General features: G+C 46.2%; 1 protein-coding gene across 3 annotated transcripts in view; it reads right to left on the reverse strand.

The window, feature by feature from the left end:
* The window catches only part of MTOR (mechanistic target of rapamycin kinase), a 254,519-nt gene that overhangs the window by 107,753 nt on the left and 122,791 nt on the right, over positions 1-23,975 (reverse strand). For all 3 annotated transcript variants that reach the window (XM_082274319.1, XM_082274318.1, XM_082274317.1), the window contains exon 32: positions 117-256. In XM_082274319.1, the coding sequence (XP_082130445.1) occupies positions 117-256 (140 nt within the window). The remainder of the gene's footprint in view (positions 1-116; positions 257-23,975) is intronic.

Genomic DNA, 23,975 nt, shown 5'->3' on the forward strand with positions numbered 1-23,975 from the left:
CTCGAAAACAGGGGCATAGACAGAAGTAAAAAGCTGACAGGTATGCTAATTTCTCTACAAAACTGAAATTATTTGCTTTTACTTATACTTTAAATATAATCTTTTTGTGAACTTACCATTCTCCCAGTGCCTCCAGACATCGCATGCGCCCCAAAATCAAATCTGAATCGTCCTTGTTCAACTCTAGCTTCTTATCGTAGGCCACCAGGGCATCCTCCCACTCGTGAAGCTTCTCGTACCAGGTAGCCTGGATCTCCTGCAGAAGGAAACAGCGACAGAGTCACTCTCAGGAAGAATTTGAGACACAAGACAAAGTGGTTGTAGAAGCAGTGCTCACAATTACTGCCAGCCCCTCTGCTATGACAAAATGTACTAAACAGGGTCTTTGTTTTTTTTTTGTTTTTTTTAATTCTGCTAAATATCTTATTCTACCTCACCAATCTGTGGTCAAGTAACTGCCCGCTGCTCTTCTCTGATCTATGGACTACAGAGGGAGGGGCTAAGATCCCCCTATGACGTCTGCTGGCCGCAGATTGGCATGGTGGAATAAGGTATTTAGCAGGGGAATATTAAACAAAAAACCGACACTGAGGAGTACATTTTGCCATAGAGGGACGGGCAGTAATTGTGTGCAGTAACTTTACAGCCACTCGAAACAGCGGTAGGATGGGGGGCAGCTCACACACAGGAGCTGACAGGCAGGGAGGGAGGGGGAGAGGGGAGAGCAGCGGGATCGTAGAGGCACCTAACCTGACCACAGTAATCAGGGATCAACAGCCATGATTACCATGGTCAGTACACACAGAGGGACACAGGAACAGGCAGGATCAACCAGGTTTTTTTACAGCATAGAAAAGGAAAAAGGACACTGCACAAGCACTATGCAGTTTAACATGCTTTAAAGGAACAGGACCATTATTTTTTGTTTGTAGGGTTACAACTTCTTTAAACCGACATAAGCCGGGGTTAAATAAAATGAGAGAATGACATAACTTTCACATGTCTCCATCGTTGCAAAACTCATAAGGTTTGATGTTTATGTAACGTTGATGGATCTTTTTTTTTTTGTGTTCGCTGCCATTTTAAGTTCAATTTATTCATAAACAGCATTGAGGACAGGATCAGTAGCTCTATATCAGTTTTTGCAGATGACACAAAATTTGGCAGGTCAATAACTGCACAGCATGAAGCAGATATCCTACAGAATGACTTGGACAAAATAATGGAGTGGGCAACGACATGGCAAGTGAGGTTTAATGTGGAGAAGGGTAAGGTCTTGCACTCGGGGACAAAAGACATAAAAGCACAATACACTTTAGGGGGGGAACCTTTGGGGGAATCAAAAATGGAGACAGATCTGGGAGTCCTGGTAGAGAATATTAGCATGCATAAAGAAAGGGATGTATTCCAGAGATAAGTCTACAATCCTTCCACTTTATAAAACTCTGGTCCGACCACATCTGGAGTATTCTGTCCAGTTCTGGTCGCCGGTCCTCAGGTGGGATGTGTTGGAGATGGAGAGAGTCCAGAGAAGGGCAACTAAACTAATTAGGGGATTGGAGGACCTTAATTATGAAGAGCGTCTGCAATCGCTTAATTTATTCTCCCTGGAGAAGAGACGCCTGAGAGGGGACATGATAGCAATTTATAAATATCTCAATGGTGATATCAGCATAGAAAATAAGCTATTCAGTCAGAAGGCTTGCATGAGGACTAGAGGGCATACAAGGCGATTAGAGGAGAAGCGTTTTAACCTCAGGCAACGTGGGGGGTTTCTTTACTGTTAGGGCTACAAGATTGTGGAATTCTCTACCACAAGAGGTGGTTTCTGCGTGAAGTATGGTGGCTTTCAAAAGACTCTTAGACGTAAATCTCAAGAATCAGAACATTCAGGGGTATGCGAGATGATTACGGCCAAACACACCTACACAGGTTGAACTAGATGGACTATTGTCTTTATTCAACCTCACCTACTATGCAAGTTAATGAGGGCTAAATATGGCAACAGTATTCACTCTCCCTCCTTTCAGGACCTACTTAGAAGCAGTGTACAGCTTTAATAATAGGCAAGTCTGCAGAGAATTCCAACAATCTGGGTCCGGAGGCTCTGCAGCCTAGTGGGTTTCCTGCGTGACTACACAGATTTAGTAATCTGCTATTCAGAACTCTGTAGTTCAAGCACCTTCTATGCATGTCACTGAAGAAATTCTGAAGAGCTGTCAAAGTAATACTCTTCAGTGTCTGGGGGACACTGCGCCCAATGGCCGACTGGAGAGACTAACAGTATTTGTATTTGATGATCTAGCTTATTTCTTGATATGACAGAGCTGAGGAAAACACATCCTTCCACTTTAAGACAAAACATTATGGCAGATGCTGGGGTATAACCACCAGCTGGGGTTGTCCAGGAAAACAATGAACAATCCATTTTGGAATAAGGTTGCAACATAATAAAAACGTGGAAACAGTGAAGTGCTGGAAAAACTTTAGGAATGCACTGTACAGGAAAAATAGGAGATCGCCTGATTTAAAACACTTCGGTCTTGAGAAAAGTAGGGGGTCTGCCATTGCGCCTATGAAAATGCTAATTTCTTTGCTGTGTCTGACTTTAATATGTTTTTGTCCATTAAGTTATTAGAAAAACACATGGAATACAGGTAAAAAACCAACAGGAAACGGTGCATATCCAGAGTGGCACAATGATACATGTAGACAATCACATGGCGATATATGCCGATAGTATGAACTCCCTCCTGCAGGATTGGCAATTATAATATCAACAGAGTACAGTTATCCAGGGAGACGGATGATATCATCACTCCGCCTTACTGACCAGACATCATCTACATCATCTGTACAGCGGAGGATATCCCTCTCCGAGGGTTTGGAAGGTCCTAACTATGTCTTGAGTTACAGACCTAGGACAAGTAAGCTGTTGTCAGAGAATTTCTCATATTTATATTTGTTCCAGGTCAAAGACTCAGAAAGCATTGAACCAAAGCATCAGCATTACAGCCAGCAAATAACATTCTCAAAGGAGAGGTCAGCCCCAGTAACAAACTATGTCACTTAAAAGCAGAAGTATGGCCAAAGCTATTTTGGCCCCATTTCTCCTGTAGGGCACAGGAGTGCACTTAGGTCTGCACTCCTGTAGGGCACAGGAGTGCACTTAGGTCTGCACTCCTGTGACCCAGATCCAACCAACAGCAGCCTAAAGAGGTTGTAAAGACAGAAGATTTTTTTCATCTTAATTAATTCTTTGCATGAAGATAAAAAAGCCTTCTGTGTGCAGCAGCCCCCCCTAATATTTACCTGAGCCCCCTCTCGTTCCAGCAATGTCCACGAGTGCCTCAGTTGTCCGGGAGTCTCTCTCCTGATTGGCTGAGACACAGCAGCTGCACCATTGCGCCCCTCCACCTACTGTAAAACTCGGTTAGCCAATCAGGAGAGAGAGGGTACGGGGCCAAATAGCAGCTCGGTGTCTGAATAGATAGATACACGGAGCTGCAGCTCGGTTGCCCCCATAGCAAGCTGCTTGCTGTGGGGGAATTCAACAGGAGGGAGGAGCCAGGCACTGCAGCCAGGGACCTAAGAAGAGGAGCATCTGGGCTTCCCTGTGCAAAACCACTGCACAGTGCAGGGAAGTATAACATGTTTGAGATTTCAATAGAAAAAAAAAAAAGCGAGACTTTACAATCACTTTAAAGTTTTGGCTTTTTATAAAAAAAAAACAAAAAAAAAAAAAAACAAAACATGTCATACACACCTGCTCTGTGTAATGGTTTTGCAAAGAGCAGCCCCAATCCTCTTCTTCTCGGGTCTCCCGCTGACACTGCTGGCTCCTCCCCCTTGACCAGTGCCCCCAAAAGCAAGCTGCCTCTTATGGAGGCATTGGTGCGTGCTCCATGCGTCCATAAGACAGAGTCAACGCGTGTGCCCCCCCCCCCCACTTTTCTTTTGGCTAACTGCCTGTGATTGACAGCAGTGGGAGCCAATAGCTCCTGCTGCTGTCTCAGCCAATAAGGAGAGGGAGCCCTGGGACAGCTGAAACTGTTTAGGAGATATTCAGAGTGCATGCAGCCAGTGATGTCACCGGCGCTGGGCCTTCAGAACCGTTGCTATAAATGGCAGGGCCCGCACATGCACGGTAGTGACGTCATTGCACCCCGCCTACTCATGTAGCCGGAGGATGTGTACCCAGAAGGGAGACCAGGTGAAGAGGGAAACGCTCTCAGTGGTGAAAGCACGGCACTGGAGGCCTTTGTTTTAAGGCATAGTGTGCTAGTATGCAATGCATACTAGCATATTATAACATTGCCTTGCAGGGGATTTTTTTTTTTTAACTGCAGTTTACTATTGCTTTAAGGTTCAAAACCTTCAGCCTTTACAACCAATTAAAGTCTGCAGTCAGCTGACATCCAGACTCTGCAGGGATCCCGACAATAGTTTTGAGATCTGCCCAGATGCCTGACCGGCAGCTGGTTTGGCCTCTGCTCACCGCTGAGTCTGAGCCAGCTGCTCCTGCCCCCTCCACTATCTGGCGCTCTAGTGAGCGCTGGAGGAACAGAACAGAGAGCCGTGAACCGACAGTCACTGCTCACTGAAGACTGAGAACCGAGTAATCAGCGGTCTTTGATCAGTCTTGGAGGCGGCGGGGGACCAATGCTGCATCCACCTGGGTGAGTATCTATTTTTTAGAATCCCACAATTCTCTTTTAATAAAGCTGGCCATACACTGATTGAGCTTGCTGAACCCTGCTCACAGAAGTCAATCATGTTGGAAAATGTTCCTTTATTGGCATCTGCAGCCAATCAACTTCAACCACTGATCAGTGTCCGTGTGGATGGAAAAAGGGGATTCCTCCATTCACCTCTTATCTGCCTGCTGGCTGAAAAAAAAACGAATTGCGTATGACCAGCTTTAGGCATGAAAACCGCACCAACTAATTGGGTTAAATTTACTGAAGTTAATAGAAATTCTGGATTTTGTGGTTTACTTCATTTAAACCCCTTTAATTGCTTGTGATCTAAAAATTACATAATGTATAGATTATTTGTGTAAAGTCAAGTCAATTATTTCAAAGAAATTAATAACTAGGATACAAGATTTTTTTTTTTTCTTCCTCCTTGAACATAAATTTTCTTTTCTTGGAGTGCCTGTGGTTAGTAGTTGAGTCAGTTGTGGGATTCTTTGGATTAGGATCTATAAACTTTCGTGGGAAGCTGTGGTTTAGGGGGCACGTCAAATGGTTCCCTGCTAATCCTCAGGTTTCCAAAATCCTCTCTGATCGTCTTACACAACTTCAGAGAGACCTGCGTTCTTCACGCTGAGGTCATGGCTCCTTGCCCTGGGTCTCTGCAGAATGACACGGTACTCCAGGGATATCCCAGATCAGCAAAGAGCCGAAGACTTGGCTTTGAAGGAGGATCTTTGGAAGCGGGATGGCCCTGCTCTGGGTGCCCCTTGCACAATGACGTTATTCTCTGAGAGGGTGAGGTAATCGGGAGACGTTTCAGTAACAGTTGATCTTTGCAGGAAGTAATTAAAGCCGCTTTCTCCACCGTTCACCTAACACAGTAGGCCTTTGTGAAGAGGCCTTAGCTAGGGGAATAAATTCAACCCAGCCACTTCTGTCAACCATTTCCCTCGTCTGTTCTCTGCTACTGCCACCCTCCATAGCAAAGTGTACTTGTCTGGCTTAAGTGTGAACATCCTGTGCAAGGGTGATAGATTTAAACTTAAAGATGAAGTAAACCGCTGCCTTTTTTTCCCCTCTGACCAGCAAAGTAAGAGCATAATGTGCTAGTATGCATCACATACTAGCATATTATGCAAAACTTCCCTGCAAACGAAGCCCTCGTTGTCACCACTGGAGGCCACATCCATCTCTCTCCTTCTGGGCTTGCAAACTCCAGCATGCACGCCAGAGCCGCCAGTCATGGCGCATGGCTCTGAAGAATCGGCAAAGGTGGCAATTCCCTCAAAACCCAAGCGCCGATGACATCGACTGCATATACAGTAAATATCTTTTATAGGAGATATTTACATAGGAGATATTTACAGTACCTATAGGTAAGGCTCATCTATAGGTACCAACAATCGATAGAAGTTTACATCCACCATAAGATGGCCATACATGGATCAAATTTTGTCTCATCCCTGCTGGATGGGTTGAATTTTATTATGCGGGTGGATCTTTCAGCACCCCCCGACCTAAGTCAATTTTTCAACTGATTTTTGCTAAAGAAGCCAGGCAGAATTTTTCAGTCAAAGCGCACCTGCGTCAAATCAGATGCAGACACGGTTCAAGAATTCTTTTTTTTTTTTTCCTCAAATACTTTTGAGTTTACATTTTTTCTCTTACACATATACAAACAAAGCACATCACAAAATACCTGTACAGAACAAAAAAAATGTAAAAAAAAAAAAAAAATGACTTTAACCACTTCTGGACTGGAAGGATTTACCCCCTTAATGACCAGGCCATTTTTTGCGATTCGGCACTGCGTTACTTTAACAGACAATTGCGCCATCATGCGACGCTGTACCCAAATAAAATGATGTTCTTTTTTTCCAACAAATCGAGCTTTCTCCTGGTGGTATTTGATCACCTGTGCGATTTTTATTTTTTGAGTTATAAATAAAAAAAGAGCGACAATTCTGAAAAAAAATAAATTAAAAATGTTTTTTACATTCTGCTATATATAACATTCCCAATAAAAAAAAAGGAAAAATCTAATTTTTTCATCATTTTAGGCCAATTTGTATTCTGCTACAATATTTTTGGTAAAAAAAAAATCCCAATAAGCGTATTTTGATTGGTTTGCGCAAAGGTTATCGCGTCTACAAACTAGAGGAAATATTTATGCCATTTTTATTTATATATTTTTTTTTTTTACTAGTAATGGCAGCAATCAGTGATTTTTAGCGGGACTGCAACATTGCGGTGGACAGATCGGACCCCTGATATTTTTGGGGGGGACCAGTGACATTACTACAATAATCAGTGCTAAAAATATGCACTGTTACTGTAATAATGACACTGGCAGGAAAGGGGTTAACTCAAGGGCGATCAAAGGGTTCAAGTATGCCTAGGAGGGGTTTTCTAACAGAGGGGGATGGGCTTGTGGAATCAACACAGAGACCTGTGATCCTAAAAAGGAGGATCACAGGCCCTCTGTGCTGTTTCCTGAGAGAACGGTCTGCTGTGTTTACAACAGCAGAACGCTGTTCTCTCTCCACGGGGAGTGATTGCGGGTGCCCAGCAGCAATCGCGGGCGTTGGCCCCATGAACCAGCTTCCCCACTGGCTAATGAGGGCGCACGCGCCCCCAGGATCGCTCCAGCAGATCACTGTACAGGTACAGCGATTCACTCAGCCGAGCCAGCCTGCCGTAGTATATATGCGGCCGGGCAGTCGGTTAAATAGATAAATAAATTGAACAATAATTTGTTCCAGTATATAGCAGTCATCGCTGATAAATGTTTTAAGGATAACTTCACTTTAAAAAACAAAAAAAGTAACAATAAGAGCCGGTTCACACTGAGGCGACGCGACTCCTTACTACTTCGGGGGCGACTTGTGCATTACCATACACCACGACTTCGGAGCGACTTGCAGGGACTTCACATAATGGAAGTCTATGCAAGTCGCTCCGAGGTCGCCCCGAAATAGTACAGGACCCTTTTTCTAAGTCGGAGCGACTTGTGTCGCTCCTATTAGAATGGGTCCTGTAGCGGTCAACGGACCGCGAGGGAGCGCGACTTTTCAGGCTGGCAAGTCGCGCTAGTGTGAACCGGCTCTTAATGTACTTAAAACAACATAAAAAACAAAAACACTTTTTTGCAGGGAAAAAAAAATGGATTTTTGACTTACCGTAAAATCCTTTTCTCTTAAGTTCATTGACGGACGCAGTCTCTGATGCATATCAGTAGGGTTATACTGCCCCCTACAGGAGTAGGACACTAGACAGAAAAAAAGTTCTGGCTATGCCTATGGGCAGTCCCAGAGGGTACACGCTCTCTCTTCCTGCATAGGATGTAAGTTTTGTATCAAAGCAGTGTCAAGAGAAGTAATACCAACCCAACTCAAAATAGAGGGGCAGGTACTGCGTACGTCAATGAACTTAAGAAAAAATAATTTTACGGCAAGTCAAAAATTCAGTTTTCTCTATCGTTCATTGACGGAAGCAGTCTCTGATGCGTATCAGTAGGGACGTCCCAAAGCCGTACCATAAAATGAGGGGTGGGAACAGCAGAAAACAACAAGTCCCCAAGGTTAAACATAACCAACCAGGCAAAATAGGACTCATCAGAAAAACAAGATGAGGCCCACCTGAAACAAACTGTAAACACCCTCAAGTAAGGCCAAAAAGCTCCCTAAACAGCAGCCTGCAAAAACTTTGCGACCAAAAGAGGCATCAGCAGATGCCAGCACATCCACCTTATAAAATTTGGTAAAGGTGTGAACAGACGACCAGGCTGCCTTGCAAACCTGAACCACAGATGGTGAAAAGCCCACGAAGCATTAAGCGCCCGAGTAGAATGCGCCTTAACAGGTCAAGGTGGAACCTGACCCTTAATTGAATAAGCCTGCACAAATGTCTGTCCAATCCATCTGGAAATAGTCGCAGCATATGCAGGCAGCCCTTTCTTTGGACCATCCTTGAGTACAAAGAGCGAATCTGACTTTCGAAAAGACTCCGTAGTCGCCAAGTACACCCTGATTGCCCGAACCACATTCAAAGTACACAGTGCGAATTCCTTAGGATGTTTTGGCTTAGGACACAAATAAAGGTAACACGATGTCCTCATTTAAGTGAAAACTGGAAACCACCTTCGGAAGGAAGGATGGATCTGGAAGAAGTACCACTGTGAACCACCAGATAGGGAGAACGACAGGACAACACTGCCAGTTCTGACACCCTGCTCGAAGAAGTAATAGCCACCAAGAAGGCCACCTTCTGGGATAAGGTAAGCAGGGGAATCTCCCGAATACTTTCAAAAGGAGGTTTCTGAAGAACCAACAGCACCAAATTAAAGTCCAAAGGTGGCAAGGGAGGTCGCACCAGAGGTACCAAGTGTTGCACCCCCTGGATGAAGTTGTGCACCAGGGAATGGGTGCCCAACAGCCTTTGGAAAAAAAAAAATTGGCAAGGCTGAAACTTGACCCTTGATACTACTCAAGGCCAACTTTTGATCAACTCCCTGTTGGAAAAAAAGCCAATATCCGAGCCACCGAGTAGAGCGAAGAGGAGCCCCAAGAGACTCACACCACGCAAAAGAGGACTTCCACGTACGATGATAAATCTTCCTAGAAGTCGCATTCCTCGCAAGGCAGAGTGGGAATCACTGAAGCAGACAATGCCCTGTCCTTCAGCACCTGGCTTTCAACAGCCAAGCCATCAAAGCCAGCGACCTTAAAGCAGGATGGAAGATTGACCCCTGAGAAAGCAAATCCTCCCAGAGAGGAAGTCTCCAATGAGCGTCTGCGACTAGCTTGACCAGGTCGGCATACCAAGCTCGGCGAGGCCAGTCTGGAACCACAAGTATGACCGGAATCCCTTCCACCTCGATCCTGCAAAAAAATCTTGGCAGCAACTTGAGAGGAAGAAAGGCATACATCAGCTGATACTGACGCCACGGGGCCACCAGTGCATCTGCGGCGCCTGCCAGAGGGTCCTGGGAGCAGGCCACAAACCTCTGTACTTTTCTGTTGACCCGAGACGCCAACAGATCTACATCTGGAGTGCCCCAATGAACACACCTCTGGATGGAGGGACCATTCCTCTGCATCCAAGGCCTGTCGACTGAGTTAATCCGCCTGCCAATTTTCCACTCCTGGAATGTGAACAGCGTAGAGAACTGGAACAAACGCATTCCGCCAATGAAGGATGCCTGCCACTTCCAAGGCCGGAAGGACACTATTGGTGCCCCCTTGGAGATTGACATAAGCCACGGTTGTGGCAAAGTCAGATTAAATGCGCACTAGGCAACCCTGCAGGCACCCGGTCCAGTGGACTAGGCAAGCCGGATCACTCTCAGCTTTAGAATATTGATCGGTAACCTGGATTCCTTCAAGGAACAGACTCCCTGAGAAGATAACCTGCCGAGAACTCCCCCCCCCCCCACAGACAGACTTGCATCTGTGGTGACAATTGTCCAATATATAGGGAGGAAGGATTTTCCTTGCTTGAGCATCAAGGACCAAAGCCACCAGATCGGGGACTTCCTGGTCACCCGGCTCAGCTAGGTCTGAATGGCACAAGAATCCATATTCCGTGGACATTTGAGAAGGATTTCCTTCTGAAAGGGTTCCCGTGTGGAATTGAATGAAGGGGACCACCTCGAAGGATGACACCATCAGTCCCAGAAATCTCATACAGGTTGTTGGACAGCAACAGCTGAACCGAAGTCTGGGGTTTTTGGAGTTTTTCCGGAGGAAGAAACACCCTGGCTGAAGACGAGTCCAAAGTCAGCCCAGGTTGTCCAGTTTCATGGAAGGGACCAAGGACGACTTCTGAAGGTTCAGCATTCCCCCGAATTCCTCCAGAGTTCTCATGGTGATTTCCAAATTTATTTCCAGCATCGTAGGAGACTCCGCACGGAGGAGCAGATCGTCCAGGTAACCCAGGACCAATATCCCCCGCTTCCGCAACAACGCCAGGATCGGAGCAACACCTTTGTGAAAGCCCGAGGAGCAGAGGCGGGACCAAAGGGCAATGTCACACACTGTTAGTGATCCTCTCCCACGGAAAAACTGAGAAACCCATGGTGTCCTGCACAGATTGGGATGTGAAGGTAGGCAATTTAGTGCTTTCAGGTCCAGGATTGGACGCACCTTACCTTCCTTCCTGGGAACCGTGGAAAGGTTTGAATAAAAGCCCTGAAACGTTACGCACATGGAACCAGAACTATTACCCCCTGTTGACCCAGGTCCTGAACTGCCCCAGAGAGCGCCAGCAAGTGATCCGGGGACAGTCGCAAATTGGAAGGGAAAAACCTTACCGGAGGCACAATCTTGTAACTGGGCCCTATGACCTCTTGAACCCATTTGTCTGGCATCTCTAATAGCCACAGGTCCGGGAACCGGCAAAGACTTTTGTTTGCCAGACCAGGGTTGCTTGGAACCGCCTGAGGGAGTCATGAAGGGCTTTACCTTATCGACTGACCCTGAGTGAGGGAAAAACTTATTGTGTGCTGAAAAGGAGGGACCCCGGCTGTGACGAGGGTCCTTACCCTTGTTAGCCTGTGGAAGAAAGGTACTCTACTCCCCTTATTGTCATCCAGGGTAGCTCCAAACAGGCGATCTCCTTGAAAAGGCAGATCAGTCAAGGCCTTCTTTGAAGTTTGAGCCACAGACCAGCACTTCAGCCAAAGTATACGCGAAGGACTATTGCAGAAACCGACAGTCGGCCCAATATGGGAGCAGTGTCCAGCGGGGCATCGCAAACAAATTGCAGCCCCTGCACCAGCTGGTCAAGCAGCTCCTCAAAGGCAGAGGGAACTTGATTCCCCTCCAGGTCACGGCGTAGTAAGTTAGCCAATTCAGTCAACGTTTGCATGACAAGGGCAACTGTTAAAGTCCCCGTCCAGTGGGACTATGTCGAGGCCGACCCAGCACCAAGCCAAGGTCTGCGCACGCTCATTGGCCGGCTGGGGTGACTACTGGATCTATACATCCGGCCTGTCGCCCAGATCTGGCATAGTTGCTTGTAGATCTCACAGGAAAAACCTGGAGAAAAGCTAACTAAAAATTAGCTAAAAAAAAAAAAAAAAAAACTTTGCCAGAACCAGAGATTCCCAGCAGGGGACTAAGTCCTTACTCCTGACAAGACAGATTTAAACTGACTGACTGTCTAGTGTCCTACTCCTGTAGGGGGCAGTATAACCCTACTGATAGGCATCAGAGCCCGAGTCAGTCAATGAACGATAGAGAAATATGGAAAATTTGACTGACCGTAAAATCCATTTCTCTGATGTTCATTGCTGGACACAGCTTCTGATCTTCTTAACCATTGGGTTATACTGCCCCCTACAGGAGGAGGATACTAGGCAGAGAAAAAGACTGACTACGCCTTTGGGCAGTCCCAGGGGGTATACTCCCCCTCCCTGCTATATGTACTCAGTTTTGTTACAAGCAGTGTCAGGAGAATTCCACAGAGGGGTGTGTGCGGTGTCAGTCAATGATCATCAGAGAAATGAATTTTACGGTAAGTCATAAATCCCATTTTTGCTTTCGTTCATTGAAGGACACAGCTCCTGAACCATTGAGATATCCCAGAGCAGTGTCAAACATGAGGGGTGGGAACAACAAGAAAAAAATCCCAAGGATAAACCGTAGCCAACCAGGCAACAGGAGCTCAACCAACAAACAACTGGAGCCCATCTGAAAACATTACACCCCCAGGTCCTCTAAATAGCAGCCTACAAAACCGTGCTGCCAAAAGAAGCAGTCGCAGAAGTGAACACATACACTTTATAAAATTTTGTGAAAGTGTGCACCGACGACCAGGTGGCCGCTTTGCAAAACCTGCGCCACTGACGCCTGATGACGGAAGGCCCAGAAAGCACTGAGCACCCGAGTAGTGTGCCTGGACAGGGAAAGGAGGAACCGGACACTTGATTGAACAGGCCTGAATCACCGTCTGTCTGATCCATAAGGAAATGGTTGCAGAGGAAGCGGACAGTCCTTTCCGAGGCCCATCTGTAAGCACAAATAGTGAGTCTGACTTCCTAAAAGACCCTGTAGCTGCCAGATACACCCGAATTGCCCGAAGCACATCCAGGGCATGCAACGTAATTTCCTTAGAATGTTTTGGCCTGGGACACAGGGAAGGCAACACAATGTCTTCATTCAAATGGAAATCCGAGACAACCTTTGGAAGGAATGACGGATAGGGGCGAAGATCCACCTTAACTTTGTGAACAACCAAGTAAGGTGAATGACAGGATAACGCCGCCAATTCGGACACCCTGCGCGTAGAGGTGATTGCCACCAAAAAGGCCCCCTTCATGGACAGCGTAAGGAGGGGAATCTCCCGAAGATTTTCAAAGGGAGGCTTCTGAAGAACTGAGAGCACCAAGTTGACGTCCCAAGGTGGTAACAGACACCGTACTGGAGGAGCCAAGTGTCGAACCCTCTAAGAAAAGGTATGCTCTAGGGAAGTGATGGCGAACCTTGGCACTCCAGATGTTTTGGAACTACATTTCCCATGATGCTCATCTACACTGCAGAGTGCATGAGCATCATGGGGAATGTAGTTCCAAAACATCAGGGGTGCCGAGGTTCGCCGTCACTGCTCTAGGGAGTGCGTGGCCAAAGGTCGTTGAAAGAGGACCGGCAAAGCCGACACCTGGCCTTTGATGGTAGTCAAGGCCAATTTCTGTTCAACCCCCCCGTTGAAGGAAGGTCAAGATCCGAGCCACCTAGACGGAGCGAGGAAGAACCCCAAGAGACTCACGCGATATAAGTCTTCTACGTACGATGGTAGATCTTCCTAGAAGTAGACTTCCTAGCTTTTAACAGCGTTGGAATCACATACTCAGACAAACCTCTATCCTTCAGCACCTGGCTTTCAACAGCCAAGCCGCCAAAGCCAGCGACTGTAAAGCAGGATGGGAGAACAGCCCTAAGGACAGCAGATCCTCCCTGAGAGGTGGTCTCCAAGGGACATCGGCGACCAGCCACATCAGGTCGGCCACATCAGGTGGGCGTACCAAGCCTGGCGAGGCCAGTCTGGGGCCACTAAAATAACCGGAATCCTTTCTGCCTCGATCATGAGCAGGAGTCTTGGCAGAAGCTTGAGAGGGGGAAAGGCATAAAACAGACGATACTGGCCCCACGGGGACACCAGCATCCTCCAGATGATCTGGTGACTATGCCACAAACCTCTGCACCTTTCCGTTGAGCCGAGATGCCAACAGATCCACCTTGGGGGTGCCCCACCAGAGAAACAACTGATGAAAACAGTTCCGGATGAAGCTACCACTCCCCCTTGGTCCAACGCCTGCCGACAGATAATCCGCCTGCCAGTTTTCAAACTCCTGAATGTGTATGGCGGAGAGTGCTGGAACGAAACGTTCTGCCCACCGTAGAATGCTGGCTATCTCCAGAGCTGCCAAAACACTTCTTGTGCCCCCCTGGTGATTGACATAAGCCACAGCCATGGCATTATCCAATTGAATTTGCACTGGACACCCCTAAAGACAATCCGTCCAATGATCAAGGTACAGTCTGATCGCTCAGAGTAACAGGACATTTATCGGAAGTCTGGACTCCGCCTTGAAGGCAGAAACCATCAGGCCAGCACCTGCATGCCTGTCTGGAAGGAGGACCATCTGCTGGACAGCAGAAGATGAATTGCAGCCTGCAGTTTCTGGAGTTTGTCCAGAGGAAGGAACACTCTGGCTAGAGCCGAGTCCAGAACCAGACCCAGATAGTCCAGCTTTGTGGAAGGAAACAGAGCAGACTTCTGAAAATTCAGAAACCAGCCAAACTCCCTCAGGGTCCGTATAGTGATCTCCACGTTGCGCATCAGAGCAGTAGGGGACTCCGCTCGCAGAAGGTGGTCGTCCAGGTAGCCCAGTACTGCGATCCCACGCTGCCATACCAATGCTAGCACCGGGGCCAACACTTTTGTGAGGACCCGAGGAGCAGAGGCGAGACCAAAGGGTAACGCCACAAACTGATAATACTCCTCTCCCACGTCAAAGCGGAGGAAGCGCTGGTGACCAACACATTGGAATGGGTAGGTAAGCATCCTTGATGTCGACAGAGGCAAAGAAATCCCCCTGATGCAGGGATGCCACCATTGTGCGAACGGACCCTATTCTGAACCCGCACAAAACAGTTCAGTGCCTTGAGTTCCAGAATTGGGCACACCTTGCCTTCCTTCCTGGAAACAGGTTTAAATAAAATCCCTTAAAACATTCCGAGGTTGGAACCGGAATAACCACCCCTTGAAGTACCAGGTCTTGAACCGCTCCAAAGAGCCTGTAAGCGGTCCGGGGACAGGCGCGCGTTGGAAGGAAAGAAGCTTTGCGGAGGGTAAGAACGAAACTCGATCTTGTAACCGAACCATATTACTTTGTGGACCCACTTGTCTTGTACCAAGGAAGTCCACGGGTTTGGGAAACAGCAAAGATGTCTCCCAAAACCCAGATGCGGTGGGGGCGCACCTTCATGCTGAAGGACTCTTGTCCACAGATCTGGAAAAGCCCACTCTAGACTTGCCTGACCAAGGTCGCTTGGATCCTCCCGAAGAGGCCTTGAAAGGCTTTATACCCTGGTCAGCCGACCCTGAGGGACGAAAAAAACTTCCTGTGAGCCAAAAAGGATAGACCACGTCTATGACGAGGATCCTTGCCATTACTAGCCTGAGGAAAAAAAGTACTCAAGCCAAATGCCTCATTTAAAGTCCCACACCTCTTCTACACTCTGTGAATCTCCCCAACGGGGGCACAGACAGTAATAACAATCAAAATAGGTGTTCCAATTCATCACAACTCTGTCTAAAACTGAAAACAATGTGTTGCCTTAAGTTCTATGTTAAGCCAGGCATGTGGAAATTTCAACCACTACAAGGAGCCACTAAGAGCACATGGCTTTGGTAGCTGCATCTCACAAAGCAGACGTGGTCCTTGAGCTGGCAAATGTCACCTTGAGAAGGGGAGGTAGCATTTGGGCACGAGGAATTTGCATACATGATGATATAGCTATTGCCAATGGGGAGGCGGACACTGAAATGCCGGGACTATTGGGTAAAGCCGTCTGCCCTGCGCTAGAGCGTAACAGCTAATGGGACTGTTCTGGCAGCTGGTGCTGTGCAGAACAGACGGAGCCAAGTTCTCATTTATCACACACTAAAGTAACTTTGCTCGATCTGTCTTGAGCAAAGCTGACATTAATACAGTCACATTAGCTGTTACACTCATGTAGTTCTGGCTTTGTCAGACAACAGGATCATCCTTTCAGCCCGTCTGTCAGCAACAGCTTTTTTTTTTTTTTTTCTATTCATATGCATGGTGACCTGGCAACTGAGAATCTTTCAGCCCTGTAAAACAATGGTCTTTTTTTCTAATTTTTTATTTTTTCCCCTATCCTCAGTGCTGCTTATATGCCACCTCTTAAGCCACCTCCTGCCTATATACAGGCAGTCCCCGGGTTACAAACAAAAGAGGTTCTGTAGGTTTGTTCCTATGATGAATTTGTATGGGATTTGGAACAGGTACATTTTTTGGATGCAACTCAAGCAAAAAAATTTTGGATAGCATAGAGAGTTTAACAGAGAGATTGTATAGAGCATTGATGGCGAACTTTGGCATCCCAGATGTTTTGGAACTATTTCCCATGATGCTTAGTGCATGAGCATCATGGGAAATATAGTTCTAAAACATCTGGGGTGCCAAAATTAACCAACACTGGTATAGAAGGTTAACACTGTTTTAACTTTTGCTTTCCTGTCTATGTCCCTGTTCAGAATATTTCACTTCACATTGTCTCTGTGAAAATTAGATTTTAACAAATTTGGGTTGTTGTGGAAACCAGGATTAGTGATAAAACTTTAGTGGAGACACATTTTTCCCATGATAACTAGGGGTAGATTTCCTCTCACTTCCAGGTTGTCTCCCTTTGTTTTTAAGTCAGATGTTTGTAACTTGGGGGCTGTCTGTATATTTGCACCATTATTGCCTGCACATCATTATTTAGGACCAGTAATCCTGATGATGACAACGGTGGCCCATACATGAGCAGTGGGTGTTGGCATGTGCACGGCCACCTATAGTCTCCACCAGGAGCCCAGCCGACAAGGTTACACAGAAGGACAACAGCAGGCGAGGACAAAATGCTGTCACAGGAAATTCCTTAACAAGGACCCTCATGGCAGGATCCCCAGGGATTATGTTAATGAAAGCTGCAGATTTTAAAATAGTGATCGACCAATATCGGTTTTCCGTTGCCGATATCGATATTTTGGTAAATGCATATCAGTATCGGCCGATATGGGCCGTTATTTTTTCTACTTTACAGGTACTCTTGTGGAGGGATCTGGGGGTCTAAAAGACCCCAAACCCCTCCTCTGCACTTAAAAGCATTCAAAACGCCAAGTTTGGCTGTTTTGGCCATTTTTTTTAATCTGGCGCCAGACAGTACCCAGAAGTGATGTCACTCATGACATCACTTCCGGGGTTTTGCATGGAGACCCGATCAGAGCCGAATGCGGCTTTGATCGGGTCTTCGGCGGCGTTGCAGGCCGGTGGGATGGGAGACCCGGGCGAGCTACGGAAGGCGGCGGGAGGGGGACGTAACCTTACCGCTCCTTGTAATGACAGCGAAGCGGCTTATCAACCGCATCGTTTTTCATTACAAGACAACCGACCGTCGGGTATGGACGCCGGTACCGGGGTGATGCCTCTAGCTGAAGGCATCACAAGCACTTTCCCGAAATATTGACCATATCGGTCACCTTGGTGGCAGATTCCGATATATCAGGGAAAGTGCATATCGGCCCTCAACATATCGGCTTTGCCGATAATCGGTCGATCTCTATTTTAAAACACAACGTTTTTGAACGGTATAAATATATTAAAGCTTGTTGGTGATTTTAGCGATTTGGTTCAGATTCAGTTTAATAAATTATTTGTTTAAAAGCAAGCAGCAGCTTATATTGTTAAAATATTGAAACCATCTGAAAGATAAAAGGGAACTGAGGGAGCAATATACGGTGTAACATATCACTAACACAAAGTACATAAAAACTGTGTTCAGCTCACATTTATCAGGTTTCCAGATGTGAAGGCAACCACTGTTCACATGTGGGAGAACTGTCAAACTTAACACAGGTCAAAATCAAGGTAGCAAGCAGTCTTAGGAATACATATGAGAAATCATGTACGCAAACGTATGTACATAGATAAAAATCTGTTGAGTTAGGCTGGCATCACCTATATGTTGCGATAATGGATCAATCAGAATGGCAACATAATGCATAATACAACAGGTGGTGCAGGTCCAGTTTTTATTCCAATGTTGTGCATTGGTTGCCCATTCCAAGGCCTCTGTCACAATGGTATTCAGTTGCAATGTTAACATGCAGAATATTGTGCATTACCATGCACTGCATTAAAGAATATGTAAACCCAGCCTTTCATATTACTGATGAGTTCCTTCTGTACCATGTACTTTCAGTCCCTCTGCTTTCCTATTAGTCCCTTGATGCAGGCCGCACACATATATGCGGGTGGGCCTTAACACCGAGCGGCCGCATATATGCGGCCCTGTGTAAACCACTTACCATGCTGAGAGCGAGGAAAAAAATAAATAAAAATAGGTATTTCTATAGTTTTTTAATATCTATATACAAACATTTTATTGTTAATTTCTACTTTAAAACTAAATGGGTTGTTATACAAAGTGATTGTTTACAATCACTTTAAAGCGGAGTTCCAGCCTAACCGCACACTCACCTGTCCCACAGTCCAGCGATGCGCCGTCTTCTCCCTCTCTGCTCTGCGGCGCCGGCATCACTGATGTGGGCACTCGGCTGTGACAGTTTGCGGCTTCACAGCCGGGTACGCACTGCGCATGCGCGAGTTGCGCTATGCGTCGTGATTGGCCGGCAATCTTCTGGGACCTCTGACATGTCCCAGAAGATTGCAGGGAGGGAGGGAGAGAGGAGAACTTCCGCTCAGGGCGCCGCGGCGCTCCGAGCGGAAGTGGGAGCGGGTACCTGTCAAAACTAGGTACCCGCTCCCCCCCCAAAAAAAATGACATGCCAAATGTGGCATGTCAGGGGGTTAGGACCAATCAAAGCGGAAGTTCCACTTTTGGGTTTTAAGGAAGCCTATTCATAAGAGTGGACAGCCAATAGCACAAAAACTGCACCCCTATGTACCTGTAGGCATGGAATGTGTGTTAAGGTGAACTGCAGTAAACTTTTGTGCCTTACCAAATTTCTCTTTAGTCATGTGACAAACTCCGTTGGGATCTGGAGTGTCCCAAGTTGTCTAGGATTTGTGCTTTAACCACTTCCGGCCCGCGCTATAGCCGAAGTACGGCTACAGCGCGGACTCAAATTTCCGGGAGGCCATCTTTAAATGGCCTCCCAGTAACAGGCTCCCGCGAGCGCGCATCGGGGAAAATCTGTTGGCTGTGTCCCTTGGACACAGCCAATCACAGATCGTGGCGAATGGCCAATCACAGCGGCCATTTACCACGTGATCGGACCGTGCAATGAGAGATGATCTCATATGTAAACATATGAGATCATCTCTCATCGCCAGCTCTCTTCCTCACACGGAAACTGCAGTGTGAGGAAGAGGAGAGCCAGATCACAGGGCACTGATCACCAGTGCCCTGATTACAGAAGAGGGGAAAAAAATGCCACAACTGCCCACAGTGCCCGCCATCAGTGCCCCCCCATCAGTGCCCATAGTGCTGCCAGTCAGTGCCCATCAGTGCCTGCTCATCTAGGCACTGACTAGCAGCACTAGCTGAGTGTGGGCACTGATGGTGCTGCCCATCAGTGCTGATCAGTGCCACCCATCAGTGTCGCCTCTCAGTGCCGCATCTCAATGCCGCATCTCAGTGCCCAGCAGTGCCGCCCATCAGTGCGGCATATTAGTGCCTCCTCATCGGTGCCCATAAGTGCCACCTCATCAGTGCCTATCAGTGCAGCCTATCAGTGCCCATCAGTGCCGCCTCATCAGCGCACATCAGTGAAGGAGAAAACATTTTCAAAATTTACTCACAGAAAATAAGAAAAACTTTTTCTTTTTCAAAATTTTCTGTCTTTTTTTTTTTGTAAGAAATAAAAAAGCCAGAGGTGATTAAATACCACCAAAAGAAAGCTCTATTTGTGTGAAAAAAATGATAAAATTTCATATGGGTACAGTGTAGCATGACCGCGCAATTGTCATTCAAAGCGTGACAGCGCTGAAAGCTGAAAACTGACATGGGCAGGAAGGGAGTTTAAGTGCCCAGTAGGCAAGTGGTTAAGTCAAAAAGGAAGTACACTCAACTTTCTTTTTTTTTTTTTTCTTACCTGCAAAGTAAAGGCATAATGTGCTAGTATGCATCGCATACTAGCACATTATGTGACACTTGCCTGCAAAACTAAGACTTTGTTGTCCCCACTGGAGGCTGTATCCATCTTCATCTTACTCTTCCTTCCGAGTCCGGACTCCGGCTGTGTGACTGGCCGAAGCCACGTGATGTCACTCCCACGCATGCGTGCAGGAGCCGCCGGTCACGGCACAGGGCTCTGAAGAAATGGCACGGGCGGCCGTTCCTTCAGAGTGCATGTGCCAATGACGTCATCGGCGCAGTACACAGTAAATATGTACTATATGGTGCAGGTTTAGGCAATATTTACAGTACCTACAGTATCTCACAAAAGCGAGTATACCCCCTCCCATTTTTGTAAATATTTTATTATAAATTTTGTGTGACAACACTGAAGAAATTACACTTTGCTATAATGTAAAGTAGTGAGTGTACAGCTTGTATAACAGTGTAAATTTGCTGTCCCCTCAAAATAACACAACACACAGCCATTAATGTCTAAACCGCTGGCAATAATAAGGAGAACACCCCTAAGTCAAAATGTCTAAATTGTGCCCAAAGTGTCAATATTTTGTGTGGCCACCATTGTTTTTCAGTACTGTGGACATGGAGTTCACCAGAGCTTCACAGGCTGCCACTGGAGTCCTCTTCCACTCCTCCATGATGACATCACAGAGCTGGTGGATGTTAGGTACCTTACGCTCCTCCACCTTCCGTTTGAGGATGCCCCACAGATGCTCAATAGGGTTTAGGTCTGGAGACATGCTTGACCAGTCCATCACCTTTACCCTCAGCTTCTTTAGCAAGGCAGTGGTCGCCCCGGAGGTGTGTTTTGGGTCGTTATGTTGGAATACTGCTCTGTGGCCCAGTCCCCGAAGGGAAGGGATCATCTGCTTCAGTATGTCACAGTACATGTTGGCATTCATGGTTCCCTCAATGAACTGTAGCTTCCCAGTGCCGGCAGCACTCATGCAGCCCCAGACCATGACACTCCCACCACCATGCTTGACTGTAGGCAAGATACACTTGTCTTTGTACTCCTAACTTGGTTGCCACCACACAAGTTTGACACCATCTGAACCAAATAAGTTTATCTTGGTCTCATCAGACTACAGGGCATGGTTCCAGTAATCCATGTCCTTAGTCTGCTCGTCTTCAGCAAACTGTTTGCGGGCTTTCTTGTGCATCATCTTTCTGGGACACCCGCCTTTCTCTTTTCTACATTCACACAATCTTTTTTGCCATCAGCCTTTCACAATATGATAAGCACTCTCACTATCATGATTCCATTCATACCTTTTCTCACTCATTAGAGGTGTTCATTTATTTCACCTTACTAACTTCACTCACGTTCTCATTTTCATCATTCCGTTCTTCAGCACATGCCTGGCACTAGTTTCTATACAACTTGCATATCCCCCCCCCTTTCGCATTTTTCCTTCTAATTTTACTCCTACTAATACTTCTTGACCACTTAAGCCCCGGAGGATTTGGCTGCTAAAAGACCAGGGGGCATTTTGCGATTTGGCACTGCGTGAATTTAACGGACAATTGCGCGGTCGTGCGACGCTGTACCTAAACGAATTTGACGTCCTTTTTTTTCCCACAAACAGAGCTTTCTTTTGGTGGTATTTGATCACCTGTGCGATTTTTTGATCACGCGCTATAAACAAAAAAAGAGCGTCAATTTTGCAAAAATAACAATATTTTTCACATTTTTTTTATATGAAATTCCCCCAAAAAAAAAAAAAATCGCAAAAAGCGTATTTTGATTGGTTTGCGCAAAAGTTATTGCGTTTACTAACAAAGGGAAAGATTTTTGTCATTTTAGTTGTTTTTTTTTTTTAACGCGTAATGGCGGCGATCTGCGATTTTTTTTGCGGTACTGCGACATTGGGGCGGACAGATCGGACCCTTGACTGACATTTTTTACACTTTTGGGGTTACCAGTGACATTTCTACAGTAATCAGTGCTATATATATGCACTGTTACTGTAAAAATACACTGGCAGTGAAGGGGTTAACTTTATTTGAGAGGGAGAGGCTGTGTGTGTCCCTAGGGGCGTGATTCTAACTGTGATTGGCTGTGGCTTCAGCTGTAGTTACACTGATCAACAGTCCTACATAGTAGAACCGTATGATCAGGGTTTCTACACAGGCGAGAATGACAGGCAGCTTGTTTACACTAGCTGCCTGCCTTTCTCCCTCTCCCCCAACGATCGCAGAGTGAGCGGCAGACATCGGGTCCGCCGGTCACACGCGCGGGGGGGGTCCGTGACCGCGCCGCCGGCGGCGCGCGCTCGCTCCCCAGAGCCTCACAGGCTAGTGACGTAAATATACGTCACTTTACCTGTGAGGGGTTGACTGCCGCAGTAAATCTACCGACGGCAGTCGGCAAGTGGTTAATGATTATTTACTGACCATACAATTATATTGACTATATAATTTATATTCTATATTATACTACTTAATTTATAGTTCTATGACAGATCTGGAAGGTTACCCTACTCTTAAGTTTACTCACCTTCCTGCCCCCCACTAATTGTTGACCAACACATGTCTGACACCTATTCCTATGCACTGTGCATATCCACTCTTCTGCCTCATCATTCTTTCTATCTTTCATCTTCATTATTACCTTCCTACTGACCTTATCACATGTTCTTCCTATATCTTACATAATATGTTATCACCTACATATGTGATAATTATATCCAGTATTATACATTATATACTATACTACTTTATTTAAAGGTTTATGACAGATTTGGAAGGTCCTATCTCCTCCTACTATACTCATCTGTCATCCATCTACCATGGGCCTTCTGTTGGCTTGATCCAGTTGGACCCTTCAGCTCCCGAGTCAGGCATTCCCCACCGCCGCCTCAGTTAACCCATTACAATTCCAGATACATTGGCCTGTAAGTATTTGGCACTCCTTCTGAGTCCCTCATATTTACAGAATACTTTTTCCATTTATATTTTTCATTGATTTTTGTTACTTTTTTGTTGTTTCTCCCATATATGCATGTCTCTCTCTTTTTAGACATAATTCTTACGCATTTACTCTGAAGAAGCGAGCGTACAGCTCGCGAAACGCGTCAGTTCAAGATGCACTATACTCATTTACTATGATATATGTATTTAGGACTATATTGGCGAGACTGATATACTGTACCATTATGATGTATACATTATGTGATTTACTACCATCTATTTTATGCACTTCTAATTTACCGCAATAAAAGCTACTCTTTTATTTTATTTCATAACATTTGGTTTTTATTTTCTACCTCCAGCCATAGGTACACACCTCATTTAAAGTCCCACGGGCCATTTCCAGTTTCCTATGTATGTATCGGGATGGAGGTGTGTTACTGATGTTACCAGACCATAAACCCCCTTTTTTTCTATCATCTTTAGAAGAGGCTTCCTTCTGGGACAACAGCCATGCAGACCAATTTGATGCAGTGTATGGTCTGAGCACTGACAGGCTGACCTCCCACCCCTTCAACCTCTGCAGCAATGCTGGCAGCACTGACACATCTATTTTCCAACCTCTGGATATGACGCTGAGCACGTACACTCGGTTTCTTTGGTTGACCATGGTGATGGCCTGTTCTGAGTAGAACCTGTCCTGTTAAACAGCTATATGGTCTTGGCCACCGTGCTGCAGCTCAATTTTTAGGGTCTTGGCAATCTTCTTATAGCCTAGGCCATCTTTATGTAGAGAAACAATACTTTTTTTTCAAATCCTCAGAGTTTTTTGCCATGAGGTGCCATGTTGAACTTCCAGTGACCAGTATGAGAAAGTGAGAGCGATAAAACCAAATTTAACACATCGGCTCCCCATTCACACCTGAGACCTTGTAACACTAACGAGTCACCTGACACCGGGGAGGGAAAATGG

Source organism: Pelophylax lessonae (genome assembly GCF_965119305.1).
Source record: "Pelophylax lessonae genome assembly, chromosome: 12".
Taxonomy (NCBI): Eukaryota; Metazoa; Chordata; class Amphibia; order Anura; family Ranidae; genus Pelophylax; species Pelophylax lessonae.